At 36.2% G+C, this 17,086-nt stretch overlaps 2 protein-coding genes across 2 annotated transcripts; both read right to left on the bottom strand.

Annotated features, from left to right (window-relative positions):
• Positions 1 to 278: 278 nt before the first annotated feature.
• On the bottom strand, positions 279 to 7,362 carry LOC130920896 (C-type lectin domain family 4 member M-like). Its single transcript, XM_057844424.1, has 7 exons — positions 7,207 to 7,362; positions 6,959 to 7,089; positions 6,501 to 6,599; positions 5,612 to 6,406; positions 3,777 to 3,913; positions 3,158 to 3,267; positions 279 to 3,049 (listed from the first exon to the last, which is right to left on the bottom strand). The coding sequence occupies exons 2-7, from the start codon at positions 7,062 to 7,064 to the stop codon at positions 2,914 to 2,916; spliced, it is 1,383 nt and encodes a 460-aa protein (XP_057700407.1). The 5' UTR covers positions 7,065 to 7,089; positions 7,207 to 7,362; the 3' UTR covers positions 279 to 2,913.
• Positions 7,363 to 11,843: 4,481 nt separating this feature from the next.
• LOC130920483 (C-type lectin domain family 10 member A-like) lies at positions 11,844 to 16,832 on the bottom strand. Its single transcript, XM_057843752.1, has 7 exons — positions 16,617 to 16,832; positions 16,390 to 16,540; positions 15,622 to 15,720; positions 14,726 to 15,520; positions 14,371 to 14,522; positions 12,784 to 12,893; positions 11,844 to 12,650 (listed from the first exon to the last, which is right to left on the bottom strand). Exons 2-7 carry the CDS (start codon positions 16,457 to 16,459, stop codon positions 12,515 to 12,517), a joined length of 1,362 nt encoding a protein of 453 aa, XP_057699735.1. The 5' UTR covers positions 16,460 to 16,540; positions 16,617 to 16,832; the 3' UTR covers positions 11,844 to 12,514.
• Positions 16,833 to 17,086: the final 254 nt, after the last annotated feature.

Genomic DNA, 17,086 nt, shown 5'->3' with positions numbered 1-17,086 from the left:
AAGTCTAGGTAAACTTTATAACCGCTCTTGCTCAAAAAAAAAAAAAAAAAAAAAAAAAAAACTACCTATATGGGATAAATACATGCATTTTATCTATACATTCAAAACTTTAATACCATTTTTATACATATACCCTTTTAAAACAATAGTCCGTTGGTGGGTTTAAAAAATATAAAACTGTGATTATGAAAACTAATTAAAATAAATAACTAAATAAACTCAATAACTGTGTTGCAAAATGGGGAAAATTTTAGAAATAAAATTTATTTATTTATAATAATTTGATGTACATTCGTGTATGTGTATACAATGGGGCAAATAAGTTTAGTCAATCGCGAATTGTGCAAGTTCTCCCACTTGAAAATATTAAAGAGGCCTGTCATTGTCAACATGGGTAAACCTCAACCATGAGAGAGAGAATGTGGGGAAAAAAACAGAAAATCACATTGCTTGATTTTTTAAAGATTTTATTTGCAAATCATGGTGGAAAATAAGTATTTGGTCAATACCAAAAGTTCATCTCAATACTTTGTTATTTAAAAAAATGAACTCTATTACCGTAAATTCCGGACCATTGAGCGCCCCGGATTACAAGCCTCACCCAGTACATTTTTAAGGGAAAAAGAATTTTGTACATACATAAGCCTCTCCTGCCTATAAGCCGCGTGTGCCCACATATTAAACTGAAATATTTATAAAGAAATACACAGTTTTCCAAGTTTAAATACCATATTTTAACAAATCGGGTTATGATACAGCGCATGACTTACAGGTAAGGGAGGTGCGGAAGAGCAAGAGACGTGCTGTCGTTGTTGTTGCGGATGTGTCTGTGTGTGTGCGTCGGCTGCTAGAGGCAGCAGTCGTGTGTTGTTCGACGAGTTTCCAAAATAAAGAATTGCAACCTAACTTAACGGGTTACTATTTGTCATCGTTACAATACCTTAACTTTTCTTTCCAAACAGCGCCAGCAACACGGCACTTAGCTGACTCCTCAAGCTCACTCCTTAGCGTGTCGTCCTCTTCCGGCTTTTCGAAACCCGCTGGTGATGGTGGATTTTTTTTCATGCTGCTCCACGCTGTCAGACTTTTGCAAAAGTTGCTCTTCGCATACGACCACTTTTGTAAACGATCTGACGCCGCTGGCCATCCAAGCCTTCAATTCAACTCGGCACATCATATCCATTTCTTCTAGCATGATGCGGGTATGCTAATTCTTGCCTGGCACGGCCAGACTGTTCTCCGTGTGTTTTTCAAACATGTTGAATAAACTCCGCTCTCCTCGTATGTTTACTTCCGCGCGCAATTCCCTCGTCCCGCCCGTCGCTGATTGGTCCACTCCGCTGTCTGTTTGCTGTGGCTTGCTCCGCTCTGAAAATTGTATCCGCTTAATGGTGGCCAGACTCAATAGCTGGAAAAGCAGTGAGTCTGGAGTACCAGGCTATGCTAATTCTACGAATGCACAAAGATGAGGGTCTGCTACTTTTTTTCGTGCACAAAGCACAAACTTAAAATACGGGTAAGAGTGCCAACTAGCGTCTTCCTCGACACACATATTCCACGTGTCTTATGCTTGCATTTTATGCTCGAGTGCTCCTGGCGGTCGTTAGAAAAATTGATAAATTGGCCGCATCATTGCATACGCCGCAGGATTCAAAATGAGGGAAAAAAGTAGCGGCTTGTAATCCGGAATTTACGGTATATAAACTGCACACAGACTATTTTTCATTGTGTCAAAATGTCATTTTGTCAGTGTTTTCCAATGAAAATATATACTTAAATATCTGCAGAAATGCGAGGGGTGTACTCTCTTTTGTGATACACCATAAGAAAGACAGGGCATATGGTGGTAAAGGATAGATTGTTGAATGAAGGTTTCTCATTTTTCCCAAGGGTTTTTGGAGTTTTTCCTTGCCGACATGGAGGGTGTAAGGATGGGGGATGCTCAGGACTTGAACTTTATTAATTCATCTACTATTTCTGACTGTGTATCACATTGCCTCTGCAAAGCCCTATGAGACAACATTGTTGTGATATAGGGCTATATAAATAAAACTGAATTGAACTGAATTGAAACAGGAAAATTCATTGTCAATGGAGTAAGGCAATGCACACAAGAAAAAAAGTGTCAATAAAAAAGCACATCAGGTCACCTCTTTCTCCCGTCTTTTTCAGCCCTCGACACTCAAACCATCACTTTAACCGAACATTGGTAAGGGGGAATTTGGCATCAGGGACATCATTTTCGGAAAAATTGGTAGGTTTAGCTCAGTAAACATCTTGTCTGCCCAACTTTTTTCCATGCATTTACTATTAGGGACAAATGGGAGGTTGACCCGCCTAGCAACAATTGCTTATGTCATGAATATTAAAGAGCAAAAGTGACGTGTTGCTTGCGGTACGCCATTGCATAATTGATTAGCTCATACAGATTCCAGAGGGGTTTATGCATTTATACGTGTAGCATTAAAGTGAATCCACAACATGTTATCAGTCAGAATAATATATGTACACATCCAAGATTAATATGAAGAACTAGGAACTCTGAAGCAAGAACATAAAAACTCAGTTCTAAAATTTAATTGCATAACATGTCGTATTTTTTGTGCCAATATCATCCATATTTCACTGTTTCACTCTTTGGCTGCCATGGATGGTGATAGTAGATGTCCAATCCATTTTAACTAGGATTAGGTGGCAATGAATATTCACTGCCAGCGCCTCCCAGTACAAATGCATCAGAAGTCTGTTGCTATCAATGGCAGCCGTTGAGATAAGGGGAAAAAAGCCTTTAGTTCTGTACTTTCCTTTTAAGGCCCTCTCTTTATTTGCGTATATGCTTTACAGGTAAAGCTATTATTCCATGCAAATGAGATCATTAAAAAAATCACTTTTAAAACTAATCAAAAGACAAATCTACATCTCACAAACCCAATATCTTTTTGAACTACATTTTTCATCATTCCACTCGGCATTTCCTGAAGAACGGTACCAAAACTCTCCACAGTCCTGGTTGCCATTGTAACTGTTCGGCTGGTCATCAGCCCAAAATCTGCAATGTCGAGAGGTAAAAAACACAAAAACAAATGTAGATTGTTAACACTACCAGAAATCCTTGATCAATTGTGTTGTTAAAGTAGAATGCAATATATTTTCTTACTGTAGGGACAATGGGGTCCCATCCACCCACAGCCAGTGACCTTCAATTCCCTCATCAGTCAAGCCAATCCAGATTTCTCCGTTACTTGAATACAAGTTATTGACAAATTTCTAGGGGGAAAAAAAAATGCATATACATATTCGTAATGTTGGTAATTTATACACAAGATCGTACCGTAGAAAAAAAAAAAGATCTGCAAATCTGCTTTGAAATGGGTGAAACCAAATTAAGTGTGACCCCAAAAAATCATTATATTTTGATATAAAAATATTAATAATTTGCTCAAAGGTGAGGTTACAGAAAACCTTGTGCTTTCTACGGCGAAATGATTGATTTACTACACACACAAAAATCAAACCTTCAAGAAAAGTGGATTTTTTTCTGTGATCTGACTCTACTTTATGCCTGATAAAAATTATAATAATTATGATAATTTTTACTTTCACTTATTTTTGTTTTTATGAATAATTTTTGGGAAACTTGCTATAATTTTCCAAGTGTGCAGTGCACCTTAAAAATCAAACACACACACGGAAACTTAGTGTCGCTTGTATGAAAACCACCTGATTCATTTTATCTCTATGATAAAAGGATTTTGCGTAATAAAGGATCAACTCACCATTTCAGCATGGCTGTTTATAATGACCAGATCTGCTTTTCTGCTTTGACAGTAGGATCTGCTCACGTACCATGTTTCTTTGGTTTTAGAAGCAAAGTAGCAACTTGTGTCATACTTATTCCAGTCACTTGGACAGACTGAAAAAGAATGTTAATCTCTCACCAATCAAACCAAACAAGCAAGTTGATTTTCTTACTCTCTTTTCGTCATTTGTGACTGCAAGTGAAGTCAAGGTATACAAAAATAATATAATAATACTTCAGATAAACAATGCCATAATTAACTCATAAGGACAATAATTAGAGTTGTCCGATATTATCGGGTGGCCGATAATATTGGCCTATCGAAGCATACTAAAATGATATTGGATAATATCGGCAATGGTTTTTCACAATATATTTTGGTTCAATATGCATGTTGCCTTAAAAGTGAATGTAGAAGCCTTCTGCCGGTCACAGCTTGGCACAGTAGTTATGGTTATTGACCATCAGATGTCTTCAAATTAAGATGCTTGGGATTTGCTTTGTGAGCAGACCATTTGCATTCATGGTGCAAAAATTAAATACAATAAATGATTGAAAAATAATGAATTATAAACTCATTACGTATGACTACTGCATTACCAGAAAGTATTTGTCACTATGGAAACGAGAAAAGTAATACAAAAATCTAGCAAAATTCATCTCAGGAATTGTCACTGCATTGGCACGTCCTATGATTGTCACAACTGCATATATCGGTATCGGTTTGATATCAGCAGTGTTGTTAATCTTACTGAAAAAAAGTAATTAATTATAGTTACAAATTACTTCTCCCAAAAAGTAATTGCGTTAGTAACTCAATTACCTGAATGTGAGAGTAATTAGTTACTTGGCAAAGTAATTGGTGATAATTACTTTTTTTTTTTTCCTCAAAAAAAAAAAAAAAAAAAAAAAAAACATTGGCCACACTATGTGAAGTTTTTTGTGAAGGTTTTTGGTACAATTGGCCCGAGCCCAATTCTTTACCCTAATTTACTCTTTACCCTGGATCAACTGTTAAAAGTTGTTAGAATTGCTCCCATTATTGCATTAGTTCCCTTCTCTCTACTTTCGACATATGAAAGTTTTAAAACTGTTTTATCATTTAAAGATAGATTCAAGTCAAGATTTTGCCGATTTAGAAGTATTTTATATAAAAAGTTACTTAGGTTCGCTAGGAAGGTTCTGTACAACAGAGCCGTCCTAAAAAGTCTACTGCTTCAAGATGGCGGCTGTCTACTAACACATTTAGTGCCATGTCTGTCATTTTGTATCTAGTTATATCTATATACAGTACATGTGGTATCTACCATGTCTACCATATCTACCATAACATGCGGGCGTAGTTTGTAGGCTATCGGCTACAACATGTATTATTGGAGCTACCTAGCATCGCGTCTGCTCGGCGTCACAACTTTCTTGCCTCTCCCCACTCCTGCTCTGCTCTGTCGTCTCGGTGAGTCCGTCTCCCTCAGACTTTTCGACCAATATAGTAATGCATAGTAACGCATGCCTTTCCGTCCTCAGTAACGGTAACGGCGTTGCCAAGATGAGAAAAGTAATTAATTAGATTACCCACTACTGAAAAAAATAACGCCGTTAGTAACGCCGTTATATTGTAACGCCGTTATTAACAACACTGGATATCAGTATCGGATTTTTTGAGTTGGACAATATTGGTTATCGGTTAAAAAGTCATTATCGGACAACTCTAAAAATAATTGTTGTCGTATGACAAGTCTCTGTTCTGAGGAGTACTTCTGTTAAAGTTTTCATTTCAAACAATAACAATAAATCTGTTATTTCCTGCATTACCTTTCGCAGTTGCGTTCAGTCTTGTGACGGTGGCTCGCAGCTGGTCAACCACAGAACTTATGTTGCTGATTTCCACACTCTGCAGGTCTCTCTCTGCAGTCACATTTTTCAAGCGGCTTTCGAGATATTTCTTCTCTTCAATTAAGGAATTGTAGGAGGCTAATAATTTGTCAGTGGCTTTGGAAAGTGTGGTGAACGTGGCCTGTAGATTTTCTTTCTCCAATGTCAGATTTTGGTGACTGCTTGCAATGTTGTCTCTCTCATTGGAAGAGGCACGATATCTTTCCTCTAGGTGCTCAATATCCTTGGTCAGACTGTTATAATCGTTTTGCAGCTTCTCTTTTGACCTTGTTGCATTATTAAATTGGTTCTGCAAATTGTCCCTCTCTTTTGTCGCTGTGTCAAAGTTGGCCTGTAAGTCCTTTTTGCTCTTGGCTATTGAATCATACTTTGCTTGAAGTGAGTCTTTAGAAGTCGACAAGGCTTCGTTATCAGTCTGCAACTGTTCCTCAGTGGCCTTAAGCTCTTCAAGTTCTTTGCTCAGAGCAGCGTTACTGGCTTGCAATGTGCTTTCACTCTGTTTAAGTTTGGTTACTTCCTCTGATAGTTGGCTGTTTTTGTTATTCATTTGATATTTTGATTTGGACATATAATTGTAATTTTGTTGTAAATGCTCATGAGTGACCTCAAGATTCTTTTTGTCATTCTGTGCAGTCTTCAGGTTGGACTGTAGATTGTCTCTCTCCCCTCTAACAGCTTCTAACTTGTTCTGATTCTCATTGCCCAATTTCCGGTCTGTCACAGAAGATAGAAAATTCATTCAGTTTAGGCAAACATACCCTACTAGGGAAATTTGACATTTGTAGCATTGATAATAAGGTAAACTCACAGTGGACAGACTGTCCAATGAGACCAGCCACCAGGAATACACACAGAAACCCAAGGGCAAGCGCAGCAACCCTAACCGGGCTGTTCCTCAGTGCATATACTGGAAAAAAAAGTAAACTACATCTTAATAGTATTTCATTTATAATTATTCTTTATAGCCCAGAAATAATGTCCTAAAAAATGTCCAGTCAAATTTATTTATGTAATCCTTAATCACAAAAGAGTAATCAAAACAAGACCAAAAGAGGAATCCACACATACAGTATGTAACCGGTACATAAAATTGCAAGAACATAAAATTGCCTTTGAGTATTTAAAAAATAAAATAAAAACATTATTTTTAAAAAAAATCTTAAACATACATAATGACTGTACAAATGATAATAATGATAATAGTATTGGGGAAACCTTTTGACCATTTTATGTTTTGAGCTAGGGAATAAACTGGAATTCTCTTACCAGAATATTGAAACTTGCTGCCATCCATGATAAGGTGCTTGTAACCAAGATTTCCATCGTCTATGTCCATTGTTGTCTCCGTCGAAGTTTGGTACTTAACTGTCATTCTTGCCTCAGCTACCTGTTTGTTACTGAAGGCAATAGTTGATCAAAATACAACTTGGGCTCTTCTCTTTACAAATAAAAGCTTTCACCTTTGATTTTGGGCGCATTCAATGGAATGTAAAATATAAGATAAGCAGACTTACCACTCCTGCAGTGATTATATAGATTTACGTAGTAAGAGAATAGTTGGTTAAAATATCTCTTAGCAATGTCTTAAAATGTGAGCTTCGTCACACTTCAACCACTGATCTATCCTGTGATTTTGACTATGAGAAATAAACCAGTTTCATTCAGGGAAAAAAATGGATGCACAACAGAAGTGTGTGCAGTATTTCACAATACGAAACAAGGAAGCGATTTTTCCACAGAGTTGCTGATTGTGCTGTTTTATAGCGTCATACAAAAAAGTCTGCATAAACTTTAAATCCGCTCCTGCTCCCCCCCAAAAAAAACTCCTAACTATGTAGGATAAATACACTTTTAAAAACTTAAATACCATTTTTATACATATACCATTTTATCACATAGTGTCTTGGTGAGTTAAAAATGAATAAATAAAATAAAGCTGTAATTATGAGAACTAACCAATATAAATAACTAAATAAACTAAATAACTATGTTACAAAATGGGGAAAACTTACGAAATAACATCTGCTATTTCTTTATAATACTTTGATGTACATTTGTGTATGTGTATGTATATCTACACCTATTTTTTGGGGGGGGGTACTTTTTTTATTTATTTATCTATTTTCGACCTTGTTGCAGTGGGCCTTGTGTTTAATATGAAACAAGATTTAGGCAATTGGCATTTAGAAAGAGATTCTTTAATACCTTAGTGGAGGAACATATCCATGCGCATTGCTGTTCCTACACAGTGGTATCAAACTAATTCACTGCCTACCTATCTGAGTGGGTGGAATGACGGACAAATGTTAAAATACAAGTTCAATGGACTTATGACCAAAAAAAATGTAACCTAAACATCTGTCATCAGTGGCGGAACAAATCAGAGGAGAGCTTGGTTCAAAACCTCCTAAGAACACTGAAATGCAAAGAAAATTTGTTTCGGCACAGTGATACCAATAACACACAATAAAAACACAACAGGTCTTACACATGCATTGGGCTACTGCATTGCACTTACAGCAAGGCATACACAAGAAACTGATTTTCATTCAAAATTTTATTTTTTCAATGCTGTGATTTAAAAAAAAAAAAAAAAAAAAAACAGTAACCCTAACTTCCATCTTCTAATGTTATTTTCACTCACATCTTAAATGCAAAACCTTAAATTTACCTACTATAGAACATAACTTGAGAACAGACGGAGGTATATTAAAAATTGAAGATAATGTAAACATTGACTTTTTAAAAATAATATAGTTACTTTGTTAATTTTATGTTACTTATTCAAAGTAAATAAGTCCAAATGACTCTTACATCGTTCATATTGAAATGGAATATATTTTGAAGATGACGGAAATATTGAATTTTTTTAATTATAAGGAAATAAATAAGTAGCCTAACATACAGTAAATTAGCAAAAACAAGCAAAACCTCCCCATCAGAGCAAATAAAATAAAATAAAATCAGCCTCTGCAACTCTCTCCTTTCTCTAAAAAGGTCTGATGAATTTTAATTTGTATTTTCGTTTTTTATTGCATTAATTCATTAAGTTGGTCATTACATCTTTGGTTTGTTTGGTTTTTTTTTTCTCTTTTGTTGTTCCAGAAAACACATTTGCATTTGAACCAATCAGAGCTAACTATCCATGCTAATCACATGTCAGTCTGTCAGCTCAATCCAGGATGGTTTGCTGCGCGCATGTGCACATCAACGTGACTCATCAGCACTGTTGTCAGTAACGCGTTACTGTAATCTGATTACTTACTTCCTGTAACGAGCAATCTCACGCGTTCATTTTTCCAAGCCAGTAATCTGATTCGTTTCCTCAGTGCCTGTGCGTTACTATTTTGTTGTTGCCTCATATTGTATGTAGAATGAAGAATACTGTAGTAATGTATGAAGAGCATTTGAATAGAAAATATTGCTCTTGAGTTTGGGAGTGACATCACATCTCACGTTTTCTCATCGGGGGGGAAAAAAAATGGGTCACGTGTATTACCATGCGGGTGCTGTCTGCCACTGCGGTCCACAACTTAGCCTCGCTGCCTCGTCAGAATGCTAACAGTGAAAGGCAGGAGAGATACCACAAACGGCTGCATTTGCTCACTGGAAATACAGCCATTACTTCACATTTTTGTCCATCTTAACTTTGGAAACTATTTGACATCAGTTTCACAAGAAATGAGCTTTGTTATGATGCAGTTTTTAGAATCTCTGTAGTGGTCCTTGCCCAGACTCCCCTCTACCTTTTACTTGGGTAAAACTTCCTGTTTTGACTTGTGGCCTTAGTTCAACCTTGGTTGGCTGGGTGTGGTGTACCTGGGAGTACATCTGCAGCCTGTCAGTAATCACCACTGCTTTTAAGGTGCGGCCTGGGCAGCAAGCATGTGCCAGTTGATTCCAGTCTGACTCTGGACACCCACCCAGCTAAGCCCCCTGCCACAGCCATCTACTGACCTATCACACCCACCAGAGGTGGGTAGCAACCAGTGTTGTTAATAACGGCGTTGGAGTATAACGGCGTTATTTTTTTCAGTAGTGAGTAATCTAATTAATTACTTTTTTCATCTTTGCGACGCCGTTACCATTACTGAGGATGCAAAGGCGTGCGTTACTATGCGTTAGTACGTTGGTTGAATGACGCGAGAAAAGTTTGAGGGACACGGTGAGAGAGGAGTGGGAAGGAGGGAGGGAGGGAGGGAGGGGAGCCTACAATCCACGCCCACATTATGCTACGGTAGATATCACATGCATATAGAACTATGCGAAATGACAGACTCGGCAGCGTTAGCAAATGTATAGAGAAGTAGATGCGAGATGATACACTTGCCAGCATTGGTAAACAGCCGCCATCATAAAGAAGTAGACTTCTCAGGAAGGCTCTGTTGTAGAGAACCTTCCTAGCAAACCAAAGTAACTTTTTATCTAAAATATTCCTATATTGGCAAAATCTTGACTTGAATCTATCATGAAACAGTTTTAAAACTTTCACATTTGAAAAATAGAGAGACGGGAACTAATGCACTAACGGGAGCAATTTTAACAACTTGAACCGTTGATTCACAACATTAAATGACTTTCCAACATAGCAAAGGTTACTATCGAGTTATCGCAACATTCACAATTTCCCTGTGTCTAGTTAAGCTTAGGGTAAAGAATTGTGTTAGGGTTAATTGTCCCATAAACCCTTTGAACTTCACATTGTGTGACCAATTTTTTATTTTTTTTATTTTTTATGTTTTTGAACGGAAAAAAAAAAACATGAAAAGTAACACCAGTTACTTTGCCAAGTAACTAAATACTCTTACATTCAGATAACTGAGTCACTAACTCAATTACTTTTTGGGAAAAGTAATTTGTAACAGTAATTAATTACTTTTTCAAAGTAAGATTAACAACACTGGTAGTAACATGTTACATGTAATCTATTACATTTAAATGTACTTCTAAGAGTAGTTTTGCTAAGCCATACTCTTTACTTTTACTTGAGTAAATTTGTGAAGGAAAAACACTTACTCCACTACTTTGGACTGCACAAGCATGCATGTCTGCATGTCGTTACATTTTCCCTCTTTTTTACTACATATTAGATTGATTTTATTTTTGCCAGTAATGCTAAGAGTAGTTTGACCAATTTCACCAATGAGACGTCAGAACAATAATCACATGACTCCCTTATACCAATCAGATGCAAGCTTGCCGTTATATGATCACAGCAGCCTGTTCATTCATGTGGCGTCTTTAAAGCACCGTAAAAGATCAAGTATTTGATATAGAGCGCTGCCCTCAACATGACTCTAATGTGTGGATTTTAAGCTCTCTCCCACTGATCTCCCCTTTATCTGGCACCGACTCACCACGGAAAAATGGAGGTATGATCCTTTTAATTTCATAATAGGAACTATGAAGGAACTATTCACTATTCAAACTAGGAACTATTTTCTCCACTAGAAGGCACTCATGCTCTTTGGATGAATAATGCTTCATTTCTGTCATTTTTTTCCCCTCTCGCCTGAATTCAATGACTTTTTTCCCCCCTTTGGCTTAATATAGTTATGTAATGGGTTATTGTACAGTATCATTATAACAACAGTTCATATAGATAACTGTGCTGAGAAAAAAATACCTGTGTTTAAAAAAAAAAAATGAAAAAATAAAAAAATCTAAGCAGTTACTTGCAACGTTAATCATTACTTGAGTATTCATTTCACCAAGTACTTTTTTACTTGTACTTGAGTACAATTTTTGGATGACTATTTATACATTTACTTGCATAATATTATTTTGAAGTAATGCTACTCTTACTTGAGTAAAGTATTTGGCTACTTTACTCACCTCTGACCCCCGCCATCCACCTAAAACCTTGTCTTTGTTAATAAAAATCACTTCACTGTCCATCTGCTTCCTGGTCGCACTTTGGTCCGCATCGGCGTTGCCAACCCTGCCCTAACAATCACATCATCAACAGGCTATCTTTCCTTATGTTTTTCTATTCTCAGTAAAGTGCCTGCCACCAACTCATTTAAAATTTGACTCTCTTTGTCATATTCTTGTGTACACTCGGGATTCTCTGTACCTTCTTCCCTCCCCGAGCAAGTGTACCTTATTTTGTCATCTTAAATCAATGAGCAGATGAATAGAGATACATAGATACATGAAATACTTTATTGTCAGACATAAGATCTGGAATTTGCTTTGCATTTAAACAGCAGTTCTGAACCATACATGCAATTCATTGGACAAAACAATGCAACATGCATTATCATTCAGCATTTGAAAAAAATACATGAACTGTACTCCCATTATGATCTCACTAAGTTTTCAGGTTTTTTTTTTTTTAGAAAGCTCCTTGTTTCAATTGATTTGATAGATTTACTGTGACCATGATCCTCTTGAAGCGCAGCAAACAGGACCGATCCTGAGATACTAACATCAGTTATTTATTGTTTGCAGTACAGCTGAGGTCAGAGATTTTGTTACTGTTGTAGACAGCTTCCACTGACACTGCATCCAGAGGTGTAGCTCATTTGGCTTTCTGATGTTTGGTGCAAGGTTGTGCACTTTTGCATAAATTCACAGACATTGTCTTGATCATACTTAAATTTACCTACATACATTTCAGTGTTAACTGTAAATAAAGCTGTGAGTACTTAATAGTTTTTGTGTTCGAACTTTTCAAAGGTTATTTAGAACATTTTGGATATAAATTACAAATTAAATCTTTATCTTAGTTGCATAAAGTATCAAAATGGACATACACCTACTTAATTATTCCAGTCAATCTTTCAAAAACATTGTGCGAATTCTACCAGTTAGTTCTGCCTACATCTCGCATACCCAATTTTTCTTTGAGCTGCATTTTGCATCATTCCATTTGCCCTTCCCCGAAGAGCGGTGCCAATGCTCAACACAGTCCTGGTCACCATCAAAGCTGTTGGGCTGGTCGTCAGCCCAAAAACTGCATGGTAGAGAGAAACAACAATAGTCAAAGTTAATAAAAGTACTAAACTTGGTTGTTCAACAGAAGAAATAACAAACAATTGGTATGATTACGTAATAAAGAAGAATAAATGTAGATGTGGTTTACATACGATAAGGTCAATAGGGTTCCGTCCACCCACTTCCAGTGACCCTCAATTCCCTCATCACTCAGTCCAATCCAGCCCTCGGTTGCACCTGACAACAAGCCATTAACAAATTCCTGGAAAAAGAAATAAATCAGTCATTTTTGGTCTTTGTCCAACATACAGTGCAATGCTGTAAACCATAAGTCCTGTGAAATCTAACACAGGCTGTTATAAGCAGGGGTGAAAGTGGCTAGAATTTCTTGCCGGAACTCCCCGACGTGAAGGTCGCCACGGAGCCAGAAATGTTATTTATATATATATATATATATATATATATATATATATATATATATATATATATATATATATATATATATATATATATATATATATATATATATATATATATATATATATATATATATATATTTTTTTTTTTTTTCTTCTTCTATAACACATACAAAAACTGATTTTCATTCAAAATTGTATTTTTTTCAGTGATCTGCAAAATAAAAGTTAACAAAAACAGCAATAACCCCAACGTCCATCTCCTAATTTTTATTTTCCCTCATTTCCTCACATACTAAATGCCAAATCTCAATTTTAACTACTTACGAACATAGGATGTATATTAAAATTGAAGTTAACGTAAACATCTACTTTTTTTTTTTTTTTTTTTTTTTTTTTTTTTTTTTTTTTTTTTATAATAATAAAGATATAAGCAGCATACAGTCAGAAAAATAAGTACAAATGACTTATCTTATGCAGAGTGAAGTGGAATATATTTTGAAGATCACGCAAACATTGACTTTTCCAAATCATAAGGAAATGAATAAGTAGCCTAACATACTAAATGAACAGATATAAGTCCAAAGTACACATTGACACCGAAGATGTTTTGAACCTCCCAAACAGAGCAAATAATACTAAATATGATAAATAAGCCACTTCAACTCCTTCCTTGCTCTTAAAGATTTGATCCATTTTCTGTTGCATTGCCCTTTTTTTGTCGCATCAATTCAACAAACTTTTTTTTTTTTTTTTGCTGTTCCAGAAAACATGCACATTTGAACTAATAGAGCTGACTGATCACATGTCAGTATGTCAGCCAATTGAACGAATAAATGAGTCCAGGCGTTTTGCTTTGCTGCGTGCATTCGCACATTGACGTGACTCGTCATCGTCAGACTCTGATACCTGCAGCAGCTGGGGAAACCTCCATGCCTTCCGTGGAATAGAATAAATAATAAATATCGCTGGAAAGGGATTACGATACACAAGCACTTTATTATGCTTGTTGTTGACACTTGTGTATGTAAATCTGATGTTGGTAGATTGTTATCTTCTTGGAGATGAAATGCATGTGTGGCAGTTTTGTTTTTTGTTTTTTTTTTAACATTTTTTTTTACATAGCGTTTTGACAATTGCCATCATATTTTCGGAATCGAAGCACCATACACCGGAACAGCGTTTCGGCCCTGAATTTTATATCGGAACTGCGTTCCTGACCGTTCCGGCCCACTTTCACCCCTGGGTAAAGGTACTGTAGGCCACTAACCATGACCGACCATCACTGATTAAAATTTCAAATGCAGTATGGAATCAACCTACCATTTCGTCTTGGCTGTTTATGATAACCAGGTCTGCTCCTTTTGATTGACAGTTGTTCCTGCTCAGGTACCATGTCTTCTTTGATGTAGAAGTAAGGTAGCAGCTTTTCTCAAACTTCTTCCAGCCACTCGGACAGACCTTGTTTAAATTCGCTGTAAGATTCAATACTGTACTTGATTTTTGTTTTGGTTATTTTGGTTGGACATTTGAAAGGTGTTCTAAGATTATATGTTACGACCAGGTATAGAAAACAATAATGTATTAAGATGTTATAGAAGTATTGCCATGATTATCTCAGTGGTGAAAAAGGTATTTTCACATTGATATTATATATTTGCTATACATACTGCCTTACCTTGCACTGTTGCATTCAGAGTTGAGATGTCAGCCTGCAGCTGGTTTATCTCTGCATTCATGTTGCTGATATTCACTCTCTGCTGGTCTCTTTCTGCAGTCATATTTTGCAAGCGGGTTTCAATGGCTTCTTTCTCTAAGACTGCAGAATTGTAGGAAGATATTAAGTTGTTAGTGCCATTGGCGAGTATGGCGTATGCATTCTGTAAATGTGCTGTTTCCAATGTTAGATTCTGGTGACTGCTGGCAACGCTGTCCCTCTCGCTTGAGGAGATTCTGTGTTTTTCCTGTAGGTGCTCAATATTCTTGATCAGGCTGTTGTAATTCGTTTGCAACTCCTCTTTTGAACTTGTTGCATTACTGAATTTTCTCTGCAAATTGTCCCTTTCATTAGTCACAGAGTCGTAGTTGGTCTGTAAGACATTTTTGCTCTTGGTCAGTGATTCAATCTTTGTTTGTAGTAAGTCTTTAGCAGTCGACAAGGCCTTATTATTAGTCTGTAGCTGCTCCTTACTGGCCTTAAGCTGCTCACGTTCTTTGTTCAAAGCAGCATTAGTGACTTGCAAATTGCTTTGACTCTGTTTAAGTGTGTTCACTTCATTTGTTAGTAAGTTGTTGTTGCTTTGTACTTGATTTGTTGATTTAGACATGTAGTTAAAACTTGATTGTAAATGCCCATGGTTGATTTCAAGATTAGTCTTGTCATTTTGTACAATCTTCAGTTTTGACTGTAGGATTTCATTCTCCTTTCTGGCAGCTTCTAATGTATTCTCATGATCTTTGACCACTTTCCCGTCTGCAGAAGAAGATGGAAAATATATAGATTTTTTTAATAGAATACCTCATTTGCTAACTTTTAATGTTTATAACAATCATACCAAAATAAAACGGACTCACTGTAGATTGCTTGACCAATGATTCCAGCCACCAGGAAGGCACACAGCAACCCAAGGAAAAGTGTACCAACCCTTATAGGGCTGTTTTTCAATGCATGAACTGGATAAAAAAATATTATAGGCCATTAATCAAAAACATATGATGCACTTTATACAAACCAATATGTTTTTATAAGATCCAAGAAAGGGTAGAAAGTGAAGACATTGATGTTGAAATTCTCATGTGCTAAATTTCTTCCATCTCAGTGAAGTCCATTAGTGTGCATAATGGAATATGGTAAGGCATTAAGAGAAAATTAGAAGAGATTAGTTTACCGTTTTTAAAAAAAAAAAAAAATGCCTGTCCTGTTCAGCTGCATAGACATGAAGAATGGGAAACTGAGTGTCCTTATTAACTAAATAATTTTATTATGCCATATGGTAGTTTGATATACTCCCATCACGGTTGTTCATTTTGTTTTATTTATTAGCAGAAAAAAAGCAGACAGAAAGGGGATTTGGGGTGGCAGAGAAAAAGGAAGCAGACAAGAGGAAAAGAACAAACAACAGAACAGTTTAGCATTTAAATCCTCATGATACTGAATGTTACCCGAGACGAGATGGGACATGCGGTCATTGCATATTTAATAGTTACCAGCTATAATTTAAAGCTGGGGGGGGCTTTTGAATTATCAGAAATGACAAATAATTTCAATTTGGAATTTACATCACATGGTGTATTGAGTGACAAAATATTTCAATATATTGCAAAAGATACAAAATCATTTACCTGAATCATAAAGCTTTCTGCCATCCACTGAGAGACGTCTGTAGCTATCATTTCCATCAGCTTTATCCATTGTCGTGGCTGCAGAGGTTTGGTTCTTCTTTTTTTGCGTTGTGTAAATTCAAGTTGATGCAGGTCCAAGTCGAGCTTTTTCCTGTATGTATATTACATGAAAATTGCTAAAAGATTTTAGGCGCTTTTTTTTTTATATATGAAAAATGAAAACTTACCCCTTCTTGAGTGATTATATAATTCCTCAAACAATGCTTTTTCAACACTTGTAAGGAGATGACGTGTGAGCCGTTATTTAAATAGTTCTCTAGCAATATAATAAATTGGAATCTGTCATACTTCATCCACTAATCTATCCTGTGACTGTGAGAAGTACCCAGTTTCTTGTCGAGGAAATATTTGCACAACAGCATCTCTGGTGCTATTTCATAATATGAAACCATATCAGGAAGAAAACATCGTACAAGCCGCAGAAATGCTGAATGTGCAGTTAAAAAAATCTGAGTCATTTGGGAAACTTTTTCTAACAGGTATTTATCACAAGGAGAATTTAGTGCAAAGTATAAAGTAATGTATAGTGCAAAGTATAAAGTAATGTATTACTCAGTATGGATTTTATTAATCCATTTACCCTATAGACGGGCGCGGTTATGGTTTGACCTTAAAAAATTGCAACAAAAGTTTTCTC

Source organism: Corythoichthys intestinalis, chromosome 8 (assembly GCF_030265065.1).
Source record: "Corythoichthys intestinalis isolate RoL2023-P3 chromosome 8, ASM3026506v1, whole genome shotgun sequence".
NCBI lineage: Eukaryota > Metazoa > Chordata > Actinopteri > Syngnathiformes > Syngnathidae > Corythoichthys > Corythoichthys intestinalis.
The sequence above is the reverse complement of the archived record's forward strand: the minus strand, read 5'-3'. Positions and strand labels throughout refer to the sequence as shown.